Source organism: Thalassophryne amazonica, chromosome 16 (genome assembly GCF_902500255.1).
Source record: "Thalassophryne amazonica chromosome 16, fThaAma1.1, whole genome shotgun sequence".
Classification (NCBI taxonomy): domain Eukaryota; kingdom Metazoa; phylum Chordata; class Actinopteri; order Batrachoidiformes; family Batrachoididae; genus Thalassophryne; species Thalassophryne amazonica.
Window position 1 is genome coordinate 78,551,754 of NC_047118.1, and position 19,108 is coordinate 78,570,861.

General features: G+C 40.8%; 1 protein-coding gene across 2 annotated transcripts in view; it reads left to right on the plus strand.

Annotated features, from left to right (window-relative positions):
- LOC117527462 (globoside alpha-1,3-N-acetylgalactosaminyltransferase 1-like) overlaps nucleotides 1-19,108 on the plus strand; it is a 93,226-nt gene that overhangs the window by 53,729 nt on the left and 20,389 nt on the right. The window contains exons 5-8 of one of the 2 annotated variants that reach the window (XM_034189820.1): nucleotides 2,791-2,847; nucleotides 8,434-8,466; nucleotides 8,541-8,675; nucleotides 9,425-9,557. In XM_034189820.1, coding sequence (XP_034045711.1) covers nucleotides 2,791-2,847; nucleotides 8,434-8,466; nucleotides 8,541-8,675; nucleotides 9,425-9,557 — 358 coding nt within the window. The remainder of the gene's footprint in view (nucleotides 1-2,790; nucleotides 2,848-8,433; nucleotides 8,467-8,540; nucleotides 8,676-9,424; nucleotides 9,558-19,108) is intronic. The other variant, XM_034189821.1, reaches the window with a different exon arrangement.

Below are 19,108 nucleotides of genomic sequence, written 5' to 3' on the forward strand. Positions count from 1 at the left end.
TACATGGATGACACAAGAAAGTGAAAACACTTATTTCCATTGTGGTCCATTTAAAAATCAAATGAAAAAATAGAAGTAATAATAACATAATGATAATGGTGACAGTAATAGTGTGTATACGAGGTCTCTTAGATAATAAACCGACCCTTTTATTTTTTTTTTTAACTATATGGATTTGAATGACGTGCGATTACACCAATCATGCTTTAACCCTCGTGCGCATGCGTGAGTTTTTTCACGCGTGTCGGTGATGTCATTTCCATGTGGGCAGGCCTTGAGTGAGATGTGGTCCCGCCCTCTCGGCTGAATTCCTTTGTTTCACACTCTGCTCGAGACGGCGCGCGTTGCTTTATCAAATATTTTTCTGGACCTGTGAGGAATATCCGAGTGGACACTATTCGAGAAATTAAGCTGGTTTTCGGTGAAAAGTTTAACGGCTGATGAGAGATTATGGGGTGTTTCTGTCGCTGTAAGGACTTCCCACGGAGCGGGACGTCGCGCAGCGCTTCCAGGCACCGTCGTTGGCCTGTTTCGACCTGAAAACATCCTAATTTAAGGCTTAATTCACCCAGGACGTCGTGAGAGAACAGAGAAGATTCAGAACAGGCTGGCATGAGGACTTTATGCGGACATTCCACTGTTTAGACATTTTTTAATGAAAGACGTGCGCGCAAATTCGCCGAGTCGTTTCCGTGACGACTCGGCAAATCTGTGTGCGCCGCGACAGGAAAAACACCTCCATGTTGAAAACCATTTGTAAAATTCAGGCGGCTTTTGATGGCTTTCAACAAGTGAGTAACTGAGAAATTGTTTAACAGCTTGGGCATGTTCCAACTTGCCCGTTAAGGTTTCCAACGGAGGTGTTTTTCCTGTCGCAACCCCCTGCGGTCGGGTCCAGCCCGACATGCGACTCTGCCCGCACGTTCTTTCATTACAAAATGTCCGTTAACAATGGAATGTCCGAATAAACTCCTCATGCCGACTTCTTCTGAAAGTTCTCTGATGACTTCCTGGGTCAGTAGAGCCTGAAATGTGGAAGTTTTCAACTTGAAACGGCGAGACGCTGCCGCCTCGAAGCGCAGATCACCGTCAGGTGCCGTGGGCCGTCCTTAAAGCGACACTACCAGACCAAAATCTCTCATCAGCCGTTAAAATTTTTACCGAAAACCAGCTGAATTTATCGAATGGTGTCCACTCAGTTGTGCCTTACAGTTTTGAAAAAATTTTGATCAAACAAAGCAGCAGTCTCTGAGCCATTCCTAAACAATGAAAAACGACGAGAGGGTGGACGACTCCTCACTCAAAGACTGCCCACAGGCGAATGACGTAACCGACAGGCGTGAAAAAAACTCTCGCATGCCCACGAGGGTTCAAGCATGTCTGATGTAATCACACGTGATTCAAATCCATATGGTTTTTGAAAAAAATAATGTTGGATACTTTTCTAATAGACCTTGTATGGTAACAACAGCTAAACAATTTATAAATACTTTAAGACAGTAAATTAACATGAAAAATACATAATTAACAGGAAATAAAAGGACTGAGTTCTTTTTTAAAAATTGTTGAGGTCTAAGGTTCTGAAAACATTCTGGATTCACACGCCATTCCAACTCATTGCTTAATTTATTACCACCCTTGAAAAATGTCAACTACCTATTTTATAAACACTACCCAATTTAGAGCCTGTGGATCCCCACGGACAATGAGCCAATTACTTTTATAATGCTGTAACATAGTTACTAACTCGTTTTTGGGAGAAGTAACTATTACTTTTTTCCTCAAGTAATATGCCCAACACTGGTTATCAGGTTATGGGGTAACATATATCATAGACTCCAATGACGTCAACCTTATTTGACCTTTTACTTTGGAGACCAAACATTCAAGACAGTCGAAATATTCTATTTATTAATCATATTAGTGCAACCAATAATTTCCACCACTTCCTTTTTTTCCCATAACTCAATAACATCTAGCCTTAGATAGTCCAAACTATACCTTTTAGGAATCTTTGTGATCAGACAAATAAGGTGGTATATTTTTCAATATGATTGGAGCATTTTTCAATTTTCATTTTGAAAAGTGGCTGCCATGGGTGACATATTCAAAATTCATGTTCGCCCAATATCTAATTTTATTTGGAATAACTTAACCTATAAATATATATACACATCATATTTCATATTTTATCATGAAATGCACAATTATTTTCCCTATCTGCTGTACTACAGCATCTAATGGAGAAAAAAAAAAAATCTTACATTTTAATGTCGAGGTGTGCAGACCTGCTTATACAATCTTAGAATGGTGACTGCTAACTTTGATATATAGTCCAGAAAATGTGCTGAAAAAAGGCAATAAAATAGTAAAGTAAATGTGTCTTTGTGCATGTTTACAGCTGTCTCTGTCGACATTTGTTTGTCTTGTCTTTGTTTCTGCCAGTTGCCTGTTTGTCTACATCTACGTCTGTCTGTCTGCTTCTGTTTGTCTGTTAGTATGCTTCTGTCTGTTTGTACCAGTCTGCATCTGTATGCCTCTTTGTTTCTGTTTCTTTGTCTGTCTTTGTGTCTGTCTACATCTGTTTCTATTTCTTATTTATTTATGACCCAACTTTACTCATTTTGATCAAAAGCAGTTGTTTTTTAAATCAGTATTTTATCGTATGACAAAATATTATATTAGATATTTTAAGTCAAATAATTTTTCTTGGTAACTTTCAATTTTTCTTATCAGGATTTTGTGCTGCATAGGAACTTTAATCATGATGAATGAAACTGTCTTCTGCAGAACTGCTGCTGACATCATCAGAGAGACTTCACACCACCATCTAGTGTCTCCTGGCCAGTAATGACACTTTTCACAAGTTTTTTTTCCCTTCATCTTTTCCCCCTCACATTTACATGGACAACAATGTGAAGATAATCATGATCTTAACCCACATACAGTCAAAATCTGACATCCTGTGAGAGTTTTGATGTCAGTAATCAGACCTCCATTAAAACTCAATCATAGATCATTATTGTCCTTGTAAACTTACTCTTCTGCCATCTAACCTTTGAAAATGAATCATTTAAATCCGTAAAATGTCACATTCAAAATTGATTTTCTTATTTTTAGGCCTGTCACCCTAACTATCTTGCTTGAACAATATATTAACCCCAAAATAATTGCAATAATATTGTCATTTCAAGAGTTTTTTATGCCCCTGATGGTTAATTCTGAAGAAAATCCAGACATTAATCTAGAATGTGGAGTAAAATGTCACATTATCCAAAAATAAATAAACCTAATGGGAACATAAACAAAATTGACTTAAATAACCAAAATGGAGTTACCGTCTTGTTAGTGTTAATTGACTTGCCCCTCTCACTGGGTTAAAACCTAAAACGTTGGGTCGAAGTCTGTTTGGACTCAGAAGTTCACTTATTCTCAAACGAGAAGTGTTCACAATGTAAGTCAGGAAGATAAATCTAACACCTGTTTAATTGAAGGCAGGAAAAACTAAGATAAAACCCTCCACACTCCAGCACAGTAGGGGGCAGTCATGCACTTAACTGTCGGTTCCCACTAGCTGGTGAAAAATGCCAGTTAGGAGCCAGTGACACGATGGTCACCTGGTTCATTGTCGCTGCTGAGCCCCGCTCACACCAAAGCGCCAACACTGAGTGCAGATGAGTGACGTGAGCAGAAATGACAGAGAAACTCATGTCAACATTAGAGACCCAGAACAGCCGTTATGAAGCCTGTATCTGGGCGATGCTATGTTAATTATGGAGTTCCACAAGGTTCTGTGCTAGGACCAATTTTATTCACTTTATACATGCTTTCCTTAGGCAGTATTATTAGACGGCATTGCTTACATTTTCATTGTTACGCAGATGATACCCAGCTTTATCTATCCATGAAGCCAGAGGACACACACCAATTAGCTAAACTGCAGGATTGTCTTACAGACATAAAGACATGGATGACCTCTAATTTCCTGCTTTTAAACTCAGATAAAACTGAAGTTATTGTACTTGGCCCCACAAATCTTAGAAACATGGTGTCTAACCAGATCCTTACTCTGGATGGCATTACCCTGACCTCTAGTAATACTGTGAGAAATCTTGGAGTCATTTTTGATCAGGATATGTCATTCAAAGTGCATATTAAACAAATATGTAGGACTGCTTTTTTGCATTTACGCAATATCTCTAAAATTAGAAAGGTCTTGTCTCAGAGTGATGCTGAAAAACTAGTTCATGCATTTATTTCCTCTAGGCTGGACTATTGTAATTCATTATTATCAGGTTGTCCTAAAAGTTCCCTGAAAAGCCTTCAGTTAATTCAAAATGCTGCAGCTAGAGTACTAGCGGGGACTAGAAGGAGAGAGCATATCTCACCCATATTGGCCTCTCTTCATTGGCTTCCTGTTAATTCTAGAATAGAATTTAAAATTCTTCTTCTTACTTATAAGGTTTTGAATAATCAGGTCCCATCTTATCTTAGGGACCTCATAGTACCATATCACCCCAATAGAGCGCCTCGCTCTCAGACTGCAGGCTTACTTGTAGTTCCTAGGGTTTGTAAGAGTAGAATGGGAGGCAGAGCCTTCAGCTTTCAGGCTCCTCTCCTATGGAACCAGCTCCCAGTTCGGATCAGGGAGACAGACACCCTCTCTACTTTTAAGATTAAGCTTAAAACTTTCCTTTTTGCTAAAGCTTATAGTTAGGGCTGGATCAGGTGACCCTGAACCATCCCTTAGTTATGCTGCTATAGACTTAGACTGCTGGGGGGTTCCCATGATGCACTGAGTGTTTCTTTCTCTTTTTGCTCTGTATGCACCACTCTGCATTTAATCATTAGTGATCGATCTCTGCTCCCCTCCACAGCATGTCTTTTTCCTGGTTCTCTCCCTCAGCCCCAACCAGTCCCAGCAGAAGACTGCCCCTCCCTGAGCCTGGTTCTGCTGGAGGTTTCTTCCTGTTAAAAGGGAGTTTTTCCTTCCCACTGTCGCCAAGTGCTTGCTCACAGGGGGTCGTTTTGACCGTTGGGGTTTTTACATAATTATTGTATGGCCTTGCCTTACAATATAAAGCGCCTTGGGGCAACTGTTTGTTGTGATTTGGCGCTATAAAAATAAAATTGTTTGATTGGTTGATTGATTGATTGACGGCAGCAACACGAACTCATTAATGCATAACGGGGTGGAGCTCAGATGGTTCAGTGTGTGATGAAAGATACCTGAACACACACCCCTCTCTTTGAGTCTGAACCAGCTAGGCTAACAGCCTAACCTGGGTTCAGATGTTTATTAAATCATATTTTTGGGGACTGCCCAGTGGTTCTCATTACTCTTTGCTTTGTTGTGGACACTAAACGTTATGAGATGCTTATTTTCTCAGTAATCACGTGGAACAAATGGATGAAGCAACCAACAGTTGCTAAAAGTGTTAGCTGTTAGCATACAACATTAAATCAGACGAGAATTTCACTCAGCGCAAATATTGCAGTAGAGACGTCTTAGGTGATCTGTTAGGATGTTTCACTGCATAACAAGCTTTATTATTCCAGGCGTTTGTAATAATTTACTCCAAACAAAACTGACACAGCCTCCACACCAGCTAGCAGCCTCATCAGACGGATTCTGACTTGTAATTGGACGCCATGAGAGGCGGAGACACTCGGCTCAGCTGCTGTCACTCAAAACAACCACACCCCAAATTTACAGAACGTTGTCTGAGAACATCATGAATGAAGAAGTTAGAAAAAAAATTCACCCCCACACAGTTGTCACAGAGAAGGAAACTATATAGAGACCAAAACCTAATTTGGACATTTTAACATGGACTCGTATGAGAATGTGCTCTGTTTTGGAGGCAGCCTCAAACACTCAGTCAAGGATCTGCAACTCTCTCTGGACTTCTGAGAGGGCTTCATCTGCTGCCATCAGAGTTTACGGCTTGTTGAAACTGCATTCTTCGATAAACAAACCGGGCAGCATCCCGGTCATGTTGGTATATCATACAATGTAGAAATACTGGTGACAGACTCGGTTTGTTTCCCACAGTAATTAAACCAGTAAATACACTTAATTATTAAATAGATTAAAGGAGTGTTGATTAGAAGCCATTGATCACCTGCTAGTTGTCGTATTATTTTAAGTGCAAATAATATGAGCTCCCCTGATCACAGTAAATCAATGTAATTTTAGTCCTGTGATGAACTGTCACAGTGTCAGCGTCCACTTGTGACTTTATTCTTTTTTTCTCAGGATTATTCTTTTCTTTTTTCTTCTTGACACTTGTGTGAAATTCTTGCTCGCTCTATGGTCACTTTATTTAGTCATTATTTCTGAAGTAAATTTTCTGTCTGATTTCCTCAATATAGCCCACAATGCATCAGGGAACATGCCGTCCTTCAGGACAGATGTCTCACTCTTATCAGCTTTGAGGAAACCAGCTTGAGTTTGGACCAAACTGTCTTGGGGTGGAGCCAGAACACGTTAAATAGCTTTTTACTGCACAGCAACAATTAGCCCGACAACTGACCTGAAATGGGCCGGATACTGGCCGCCATTTAGGAGTAGGAATCCCCACTCCTGGGATGTTGACCTGATAGCCCGACTGCAATTGACCAATAGGAGAGCAGCGCTTGTGCCACACCCCCAAACTCGACCAAAGTGAGGCTGACCAACGCTGACGTCAGTGTCTCAGCCACCAAACAATCACAGGCTAGGAGAGAGAGATAGGTGTCCGGCCTAATTCAGGCTGGTTGTCAGGCTAAGCAACAATGAACACTGAAGCTCTTTTTCTTTGGTGTCTGACTAATTACATATTCTGCTGACACCTACTGGTGAGGAGCAGGAGCTGAACGTAAACAAATCAGATGCAATCAGAAAATGATTCACACTGAGCTTTTCTCTGATATCGCCTTCTTCTGGACACATGGAACATTTTGTTTCCACTTTTGTTAAGAATTCAAAATCACCTAGAAATGAAAAAAATTACGTTAAAGAGCTGCTAAAATGCCAAAAAATATATAATTTGCAGTTGTTTAATTGGTACCTCAGTGCATTCATTATTTACATTATTAAGATCCTCTTGTCTTATGTACAATTTGTACGTTCAATGAATCCCCTCTATTTTGTCATGTGATAATTTCACAAAGACCACAATGGAAATAAGCCTTTATGCTTTGTCTTATCAGTGTATCATTGATATATTCACCTGTGTATGTTTATATTGGTGTTGCAGAATAAACTCAATCAGTCAATCATAAATAAGTTCATTTATGTTTTTTGGTGTCTGTAGGAGGGCATGCGTGTGCGCATACATGAGCTTTTAAAAAGGGCAGAAGTTAGCTTTGATAGTGTGTAATGCAGATGCACATTAATGTCCGAGATGTTTTGTAAATCACTCCAGAGGTGTTATCAGGTTACAAAAACAGCTTTTTCAGTTTTAGAAGTGTTTATTTCTCACGAGCTATTACATAATATATGACAGAGGTTATATTTACACAGTATCGAAGCGCAGTTAGCATTTTGGTAGACCAGCCATTGACGTCACCAGGCTAATGTCCACAAGATGTCTTGTAAATCACTCCAGAAGTGTTATCAGGTTACAAAAACAGTTTTTTCAGTTTTAGACGTGTTTATTTATCCCTATCTCTTACATAATATATGAGAAATGTGTCTCATTTAGCCAGAGATGAAGCGGTTATGGAGCACCAGAGAGACCAGCCAGTGACTCCCCCCAAAAAACTGATTTGTATGAGGCATGGCGTAAACATGGGAAACAAAATGTGGCCTTTCAACCTCTTACAATAGGTCAAGGTTAGTCGTCTTTGAACTTGTTCAAGGTCTGAGTCCCAAGAATGTTCCCTGTGAATTTGAAGACACTGGCAGTAATAGGACTGGAGTTATGCTGAGCACAGACAGAAGGAAAGCTTTCACAATACGCAATGGCCATATCTTGATGGCCGTGGGTAAAAAGAGTTGTAATTATTCCAGTTTAGAATTATTTTTATTATTAAATGATTATGTGGAAGTTCATGAAATTGTTTAATACTAAGTTTACAGGCTTATTTCAGTAGGCCTGTTCTCTTTATGAAACCTGTCCTGTAGGGGGCGTATGGTTCAGCTGACCCCTCCCATCACATTAAACCACAGGCGTGACAAGCTTGTGGAGAAAACATTTTATCTATCAGAGCTCTGCTAACAAAATAGTTTTCATTTCCCCTGATGCCAGAGGAAATGAGGGGGAGGAGCAAACCCATCAGTACCAGGCCACACCCACTCTGTTTGTCAAATCAGAATGTTGGTGACAAAGTTACTCTGATGATGGTTTTAAACTGTATAAGTTCTCAAGGTGTTGTCACTCATCTGTCATGATGGTGATAACCAGTGCAGCCTGCAGGGGGTGCTGATGTGGACTATTTGTTTTTCAGCTTGACCTACAAACAGCCCAGCATTGTGAATGGGTGAGTCATAACTTTCCTACAGGTGGTGCTGTGATTGGTGTCTGTTATTTGATGCCATGTGTTTTTCCTTGTAGTCGTACAGATGTGGTGACGGTCACGCCGTGGTTGGCTCCTGTGGTGTGGGAGGGAACCTTTTACCCAGATCTGCTGGACAGCATCTACAAACCCAAAAACCTGACGGTGGCCACCACGGTCTTCGCTGTGGGGAAGTATGTATCTCTTCTTCACGTCTTTTCAGTTGTCAATAACATTGATTATATCTTAAGGAAACATGAACAGAATCCAGATGAATCCATCCCATGAATGAATCCAGATTGGGATGAACCCTGCAGGAATTATGGTTTTGTGGGTGTGGTTCCATTCTTCTTTTTTTTTAAATGGGCTGAGAGAATTCCCAGAAGTTATTTCACACCATTCTTTGGGTCATTGGTCATAAGTCCAGAATAATAGAATAATTTGTCTGAACATGATCATGTGATCTAAAGGCATCAGAATTCTTCAGAGAAATCAGTAAAAAGCAGGAGAACAGTGTTTGGATCAGGTGTTTTTTTTTTTTTTTTTTGCCTTGTTCCTGGTCTGATTCGGTTTTTGTCGTATTTTCAGTTCAGGATGTTTCTTGATCTGTTCTTGAGGGTTAGGAGTCTGAAATTTTCTCTCGAAGGTTTACTTTGCCATAGATATGGTTCCGCCCTGCAGGGTCTTTGTAAAGGTTGAGGACAATCATCCAGTTTCACTTGGTTCTTTTAAAACGGGGACCAGACACAGTTTTCAGTTTCTTCTTCTTTGTTGTCTAACATGGTGAAGATGCAGCTCAGCAGTGTCACTTTAATTTGAAGAAAATTTAAAAAATCATGTTCAGTGTCTTTAATCTTCTGTTGGTTTGGTATTACAGAGTCCTTCCAGCAGATGGTGGTGTTTCTTAGCAGGAATAAGTATGATCTTTTGTTCTCCTGTACAGGTACATCATGTTCCTGAAAGACTTCCTGGAAACTGCGGAGCAACATTTTTTTGTTGGTTTCAATATGCACATCTACGTGTTCACCGACCGGCCTGAAGAAGTGCCCAAAGTAGAAATGGCTGCAGGCAGAACGGTAAATAAAGTGATGGACCAGGACACATGCACCATATCTCAGGATCCTCAGGAAACCCAAGTGTCATAAAAGTAGCTGTACACAGTTACAAAATTATAGTACTATGAAATAAAAACAGCAAACTGACATCACGACACAGCAGGTCTCCATAAATGTTCCCACAGTTTGCAGTTTTTGACACTCTATGGAACCTCCTTAGGTCCTAGTCAGCAACCACCCAGACCAGCATTCCAAAACGACCTCCTGAAAGCAGCCATGTTACGCATGGGCATGTCTTGTCATTGCCTAAAGTAACTGGTCATTGTCCAGGTCTAAAACTATACGTTGAGACAGGAAGAACCAGGTGCTTGTCTATTTCTTCTGTCCAGTGACCTCATGACTTTAGATTTTCTCAGTTGTTCCTGCCTAGATAAATAGAGGTCTGTACAAGTTCAACGCTTTCACCACATCCATACACTGTACTCTTCTGATGGATGAGTCCAGGAAGTCACTGAAAGCCTGGATCTTCATCTGGATCCAGGACAATCACAGTCCCAGACTCTCTGATTCAGACTCAGTTTGTTGTAACCAGGGTATCATTGACTCTGCAGAGATCACAGCATCGTCCACAAAATCAAGATAGTAAACCAAGTAAAGCATCTAAGCTGATGGTTTCCACAACCCCACCCAACACCCAGTCCATGCGTAAGAGCCAGCAGCGGTGCTCCCTGAGGATCACCACCTGATTTCCCTAGAAAGAAGTCATTTTATCCCCACATTGCAAAGCACTAACAGTACCTGTGCTGGCTTTGATGCCGAACAGCTTCTTGGGAATCAGATCCCAGAAAGTCCCAGGAATTTGCAGAGAGTAGGTTTGTGAACCTCTGCGTAGGCTACACAGAAGCACTGCTTGTATTCATTGCACGGCCTGTGAGTGGGCATTGAACAGTCAACCACTGACTGATAGATAACTTGAGGGGCTTATTTGGTGACATTAAGGATTTGATACTTAATCCTGATCTGAGTCTTCTTTGGAAGTACCTTTCCCAGCAGGAAGAGCAGCATCATATGATGTTTTTTTTTAATCATATTGCACTCCAAACCTGTGTCATCCCTTCAGATTGGATGAAAGGACTTGTCCCAGTCTGGAAAGGAAAGGATGCTCATATGGATTGTAAGAACTATACACCTTCCCTGGCATAGAGAGCGGGGAAGGTGCTTGCTAGTAATACTTTTAATAGTACTCAGTTCTAGCTGCCTGCTGCTCAGTGACTGGAACAGTCTGGCTTCACAACCAGCAAGTCAACTGTTGACTGTATTTTAGCCCTGCAGGGACTCATAGAATGCAAGCGTGAGTATCGGCGGTGATTCTTTGCAGCCTATGTTGATTTGGCAAAGTGTTTGATTCAGTTGATCGGCCTGTTTCCTGGGAGATCCTGAGAATTTGTGAGATCCCCAAGAATAGTGGTTCCTGGGATAGGTAGAAGGATTGCGCGTTGACATGGTGGCATCATTATTTTAGTGTTATTTATTCACTGTCAGTATTTTCCTTAACCATATGTGGGAGACGGCTGTGCAATAGGGGTATGTGTTTTAGGGATATATGCAATATGCATGAATTATTTATGTGAGACTGCTGTGTAATAGGGTTATGTGCAGTTTGGATATGTGTATTAGGGATGTGCAATATGTATGATTGGTGTGTGTATTAAGTTATGTAATATGCACGAGTCATGTAATTATGTCATGGCAGTTTTACTTGTGCAGCTCTTGGAGTCCAAGACAAATTTCCCGGAAGGGACAATAAAGTGTATCGTATCGTATCATAAGTTACTGTACATCAGCCTATACACAGATACTGTGAGTGTTGTGCACAGTGGAGGCAGAGACTGAGTTTTGCCACTGAAAACTGGCGTTCGTCAGGGGTTTTCTCTGGCTTCTACCCTGTTGAATACTTGTATGGACCGGGTGTTGGGTAGGGTTGTGGAAACCACTGACTTGGGTGCTTTTGTTGGCAAGGAAAGTTTTCCTGACTGTGACTTCCCAGACAATACTGTGGTCTTTGTGGACTCAGTAGATGCTTTGATTGTATCGCATTATAAGCTGAGTGAGGAATCATAGTGTCTGGGTTTGAGATTGCACTGGATCAAGTCTAAGATTCAGGCTTTTAACAACTTCATGGACTCAGCCATCAGAAGTGTACCTTTATGTGGTGAAAGACTTGAACTTGTAAATACAGGGTCCTCGGCCTTTGTGATTGAGAGGTGCTTGGGAAGAGCTTGTGGAATCATGAAGTTGCTGGATAGAGGTGTTTGCCGAGGTCTGTCTTTGCAGACAAAGATCCAAGTCTTTAGGGTCCCGGTGCAGCCTGTCTTGCTGTACGGTTGTGAGACTTTGATGCTAACTAATGACCGAAGGCAACGACTGGATGTCTCTGGTACAAGCTTTCTCTGAAGGATCCTTGGGTACCGCTGGAATGACTTTGTATCAAACAAATGGTCCCTAAGAGGAACAAGGATAAGGAGAATCACTTTCCTTGTGAGGGACATTTAGCTACGACATTTTGGCCATGTGGCCATTTCTCTGTGCATGATCCAGCATTCAGGTGCCTGAGTGTTGAGACCCCCTTGGCTGGAGAAGGTCAAGGGGATGCCCATGGTTCACCTGGCTGTGGCATATAGATGGTGATTTTAGAGATGTGGAAATGTACTGATTGTCTACCTGGGTGGTTGCCATCCAGGACCCAAGGCGGTTCCGTGATGTGGTGGATGTGGCAAAGTGCAGCATTAGCGCATGTTCCCAGGCTTGAGTTGACTGAACTTGATGATACTGTGTGGTAAATCTGTCTGGAGGAATCAGTTCTCAAAACTGAGTGACCGTGCAAGAAGGAGACTAGTGAGGGAAGCCACCAAGACATACAGACAACTCTAAAGGACTTACAGGCTTCTGTGGTTGGAAAAACTACATGATGGGGCATGCTTTGACTTGTTCCGTGCTGATTTTGTCATTGAACATGGTCTTCATATGTTTGGTTTATGTGAGTTGGCTCAGACTGATTTTGGTTTCTCTTTATTCCCACATGGTCTGACTGGCTCTGTCTTGATGAGGGGCAGCTCTGATTATCCAAAATGGAATCCTTTTGAATAATTAATTTATGATGAATTGACTTTACTGGACAATGAAGCAAGAAGTGAATTTATTTTCAAGTTGTTCGCACATGATGATTATTTATTTTTTTGGTGATTTTCATATACATGCCAGTCTGGAACTTCCCACTAATCCTGGAGTCCACTCGTCCTTGTAGTAAGGAGAGCATGTTGAAGTTGTTTTTACTTTTATGGTAGGCTGCATGTTGCACTCAAGTAGATTAAGTTAGGGTAACTATGTTTTGATTACTGAAAACCAGGACACTTGGCCCGGTGTCGCCGACCGAACGGCCCCCCCTAAAATCAATCCACCTTTTGCATCTGTGCATGCGTCATTAGCCGTGATTCACGCATTAAAACCTCATTTATGCTTCAAACTGCACTCCAGTCATCATCTGTCTCAGCGACAGATATCTGAAGCTTTTGTACAACGATCATTTCATCATAAAAGATAGCGTAAGCGATCAGAGCGCCGCGGCTAAACAAGCTGCTAGCTGATGCGTTCACTGCACATCAGTTATTTCAAAGCGTCACGAAATTTTGCAGAGTTTCTGCTTAAAACAGCCTTGTTTCTGCTTAAAACCGACTTTAGAATGATTTAAGAGGTTTTACCTTTATCATCTGATGGTTAATAATCCCATTAATCCATTTGATTGCTTTGGGTGAAGAGGGCGTACCGTTTGGTTTGCGACACCGGCAATGAGATACTCGAATTTGACTCAATTTAATGAATGAAAAACTATGAAAACCATGACATTTTCATCACTTTCAAAAACACATCGACTTCCGGTTATGGCGCGTAGCTGAAAGGTCGCTTAGACAGAGGCTCCGCCTGGGTTGAAACAATTTGTAAGCTTTAACAGTCTATATCGAGCGAACTGTGACCAAAATTAATCCTAAGGTCTGAATGTCGTATTATGTCGAAGAATCGAGGGAGAAAACAGACAATTAAACTTAAAAAAACACGACGTTGGAGCGTTACGCGAGGATGAGTCTCAAGGAGCAGAGGATAGCACTATGCTAAATCAGGACGAAGCTATGATGTGAGTCACATCCAGCTATAAAATCACTCAGAAATAACTTTAACACGCAACTGCATGAAGTCAGAAATGACTTCTCCACGCAAATGCATGAAGTGGTCTCCTCTAACCGCGAGATTAAAGAAGCTATAGGGACCTTCTCAGACAGACTCATTGAAGCCGAGAACCGCATTAGTGCGGCAGAGGACCAGATCTCCTCTCTCACAGTAATGGCCGACACCACAAAGGGAAAAGTCGAAAAGCTTGCTATGCAGATGGAAGAGATCAAGAACCAACGCCGACGTTGTAATCTAAAGCTGGTCGTCATTCCTGAGGGCTCTGAAAAGCGAGACTGCCGTGCGTTTCTGATGACATGGCTACCGCAAGTGCTGGGTATGGAGGATCACCTGGACATCGAGCAAGCCTATCGCCTGGGTACAACGGCGACAGCAAAAAACCATCAACAACAAAGTGAGACAAAGCCGCGTGTTGTGCTTGTGAAACTTCTGTCTTATTGTGACAGAGACAAAGTGATGAAGGTGGCACGTCTGAAGGAGGTTAAACTCGAAAGCAGTCGGGTGTTGTTCTTCCCGGACCTATCACCAAAAGTCCAGAAACAACAAAAACTTTTTGATGGTGTTAAACTACGACTGAGAGACTTGAATATAAACTATGGACTCATATTTCCCGCGTGATTGCGGATCTGGCACGAAGACACCTGGCACTTCTTTGACTCTCCTGCTAAGGCTGAGAAACTCGTCGATAAGCTGGAGCACTGCAATCCGCAAGACACCCGACGTGAACCTTCCGAGGAACAAGGGTAACATAATACTGTCTGATTGACAGTCCAGACTGTCAACAATAACCTGCTGTTGTGTAGCTGCTGTGACATTGGAATGTGTGTAAGAAACAATAATAGTATGGTCTAGGCAAGTGATTTTCAACCTTTTTTGAGCCACGGCACCCTTTTTATATTTACAGAATCCTGCGGCACACCACTGTCATGTGTCATGCACCACTAACTCAACTGTCTCTACACGGTGCGTTAGCACGTTAGCAACACGTGCGGTACAGATATGACGTAACATAGTATACTATAGTCATGGAGCTGTATATAAGAACTAGAGAGCGCAGTCCCATTGCTGCACACTAAACGAAAACATCCCTTCATGGACAGCGACATGACGTCTCCTAACCGGGCAAAATATTGACGAAGTACCCGGATGTTAATGCATTTTCAATGGAGATTCGCGACTGAACACACTCAGAAAAATGCTCGCAAAATACGTGTTAAAATGCCATTTTGTCCTGGATATCGAGCCAGTAAAATTAAATTACATTAAATTATGTCAGGAAAGTATTAAACTTACTCTGACACACACACATTCACAAATATTAGTGTTGAAAGTTACACGGATCTGCGCTGATAAGCTACGCTGCTCGGCTGAGCTGCAGCTGTGTTCAACACAGCGCGGCTCCTAAAACCATTACAATACATTTATATATATTATATTTTTACACAGTTATCCTTTATTGACCGAGTTTCATTCATGAAGTCAGTGGTGTGTGTGTGCACATCTCTGTGTGTGTGGCAGCACAGCGCGGGTCATTAATCTCATTATTTTAAGGTGCAAAAAAAAAAAAAAACTCCCCAGTCTTGTTGAACAATTTTTAGTCACTAACGACAAGAATTTTAACTAGACATTGGTCTAGCAGTGGAAAATATCAACTAGACCTAAGTGAAATTAATGATCCGTACATTATTGGTAATATTTTATGTTCTGATTATAGAGACGACAGTGGTAATGTTTAATTTACAGATGGTATCATGAGCAGAAATTTAAGGGTAAATATGATTTCATGGAATGTTAGGGGTCTTAGAAAGTTGGTGAAGTTGAAACAAGTAACATCCAGATTGAAACAACTAAAAACACAGATAGCCTTTCTTCAGGAAACTCATTTACTTTCATCTGAACTTATACCATTAAAAAGGAGATGGCCAGGGCAGATCATAGCAGCCTCATATTCCTCTCATGCAAGAGGGGTAGCAATACTAATTCACTCTTCTGTTCCATTAAAAATTCACAATACCATATTAGACTCAGCGGGCAGATGTGTTGTACAGGGTTCAATATTTGATCAAGATATTAATTTAGTTTGTGTTTATGGGCCAAACAATGATGATGCCTCTTTCTATGACAATTTATTTTTAACCTTATCATCGCTATGTGGTGACTTCTGCCTAGCAGGGAACTTCAATTGTACTCTGGATCCAGCCCTTGACAAATCCTCAGGTATCGATGTCACACACATTCAAAGTAGGAAAGCAATTCAATACCATATAAATAAGTTTGGTCTATGTGACATTTGGAGATACAAAAACTCATCTAGACATGAATACTCTTGCTACTCTGCTACTCATAAGTCATACTCTCGTATCGATTATTTCCTTTTCTCTAAATCCCTTATAGAAAATGTGAATGACTGTGAGTACAAAATTATTGTCATCTCAGATCATGCGCCACTGTTGCTCTCCTACACTGTCATTGGAGCTTGCAAAGGACCTTCAGTGTGGCGATTAAGCCCACGATGGATCCATGATAGCGAGTTTTTGATATTTCTTGAGGCAAATATTGATATCTACTTTAAAATGAACACCAACCAAACATCCGCGTCAGTTACGTGTGAGGCATTCAAAGCCTTTATCAGGGGACAAATGATCAGCTATAAAAGCAGTATTTCAAATAAACAACATATAAAGCTGATAGAGTTGGAAAAAGACATTAAAGAATTAGAAGAAGAAATTAATATTCGCAATAAGAAGGAGACCAAACAAAAACTGGACATTCTTAGAGCTCAGTATAATGAGTTGTCAGCAAATAAGGCAGCGTCTAGCCTAATGAAACTAAGACATTCTACGACCAAGGGGAAAAAGCAGGGAAGCTATTGGCTTGGCGTATAAAATCATTACAGAATGAAAGAGCAGTCTTTGAACTTGAGTCTGAACTAAGGAATCCAATTACTAATTTACAAGATATCAATAAAAACTTTCAGGCATTCTATTCAAAACTATATACATCAGAAACTAAAGCAACCCCTCACTCACTTGACAACTTTTTAAACCAAATTGACATACCTAGGTTGGATGATAATGCTCAAAAAGAACTTAACCTCCCAATATCCCGGTCTGAGATATCAGAGGCTATTGATAGTATGAAAGGAGGGAAAACACCAGGGCCCGATGGCATTCCTATTGACATCTATAAAACATTTAAAGGCATGCTACTTACTCCCTTATTAGATATGTATGAGGAATCGTTAGAGAAAGGTGAATTACCCTCAACGCTAAAGACCGCACTTATAACCTTAATATTAAAATCTGGCAAACCTTCTACAAAATGTGAGTCATACCGCCCAATATCTTTGATCAATAATGATGCCAAAATAATAGCCAAAGTTCTTGCACGCCGACTAGAGAAGCATTTGCCATCTATTGTTGAGCCAGACCAGAATGGTTTTATATTGGGCAGACAAGGCTTCCACAATATCCGTAGGGTATTAAATATTATACATGCTAAAAAGGAAACACCTGACACGGCCGTGATAGGTTTAGATGCTTTAAAGGCCTTCGATATGGTGGAACACACATACTTATTTGAAGTTCTTCAACATTTTGGTATAAGCAGTTATTTCCTTAACTGGATTAAGATCTTGTACTATGACTCAAGGGCATCAGTACTGACAAACCACATAGTGTCAAAACAGTTTCCTCTTTCCAGAGGCACAAGACAAGGATGTCCCTTATCACCTCTTCTTTTTGTGTTAGCTATAAAACCCTTGGCTATTACAATCAGAAACAATCTTGAGATAACCGATATTAACATAAATGATATTGAGAATAAAATAGCACTCTGTGCTGATGATGTGGTTGTCTTCCTGACCAACCTGAAGCAATCTGTACCTGCCCTATTGAAATGTATAGAAATATTTGGGAATTTTTCTGGCTATAAAGTTAATGCAACAAAATCTACAATTATGTTCCTGAAAAGCTCAGAAAGGATAACTCCACCGCTATACACCCCCTTCAAGAATGTCCAGGATAGTTTCACGTATCTGGGTGTTAAAATTACACCAACAATGGAATCATTGGTACCCGCTAATTATGACCCCGTAGTTGAATCTGTGATGGGCTCTATAAACAGATGGAAATCTTTGCCACTGTCCATGATTGGACGTATTAACATTCTGAAAATGAATGTTCTCCCTAAGCTCCTTTACCTGTTTCAAACCATTCCACTTGCTCCTCCTAACTTTTTTGTCAAAATGAAGCAGATCTTTTGTCATTTTATTTGGAATGATAGACGCCCCAGGTTACGCATGACTCTGTTGTATTTACCATATGATAGGGGTGGGTTAAAAGTCCCTTTTCTCCAAGGATGCTATTGGGCTGCACAATTGCGGGCGGCTTCATACTGGTTTGACACTACATCATTCCCTAACTGGGCGAGGATGGAGGAGACGACAACCTCCAAAATCCCTCTTAAGTTATATCTCCATTCAGCAAACCTTTCTATTTTGAAAAAACGAACCTTAAATCCTTTTGTTAGGAATACAGTGATCATCTGGCATGAGGTTTTGAACTACTTAAAAGAAAATGCTGCTTTATCCCAATTTACTCCCATTTGGGGAAATAGAAATTTCACACCAGGTACAAACGATCTTGGTTTTAAGATATGGGCTAATAAGGGCATCAACAAAATATCAGATCTTTATGATAGAGAAGTCCTTTTAAGTTTTACTGATGTCAAGCAAAGATTCAACATTGATGTCAAACATTTTTTCAAATACTTGCAGGTTAGACATTTCATAAAACAAACTCAAAACTCCTTAAACCTGCCCCCCCCCCCCCCCCCCCCCCCCCGAACACTATTGAAATGATAGCTATGAACTATTGTGGTAGACCCGGACTCATTTCTCGATTCTACCACAATATCATTGCAAAATCAATAGAATCCTCAGACGATAAAAGACATGCCTGGTGTCTAGATCTTAAAGAAGAAATAACTGATGAAGAATGGAAGCATGTATCCTTACAAAGCCAAGTTCAAACGATAAATAGTAAGTCCCTTCAGCTGCTCCCTTGTTTGCACTCGGGGTCGCCACAGCAAATCCAAGGTGGATCTGCATGTTGATTTGGCACAGGTTTTACGCCGGATGCCCTTCCTGACGCAACTCCACATTACATGGAGAAATGTGGCAGGGGTGGGATTTGAACCCACCGGTTTAAATTACTTCAGTACAAATGGCTGATGAGAACATATTTCACTCCAGTAGTACAACATCGTATTGATCCTAACACACCTGATCTATGTGTTAAATGTGGTACACATAAAGGGACTCTATTTCA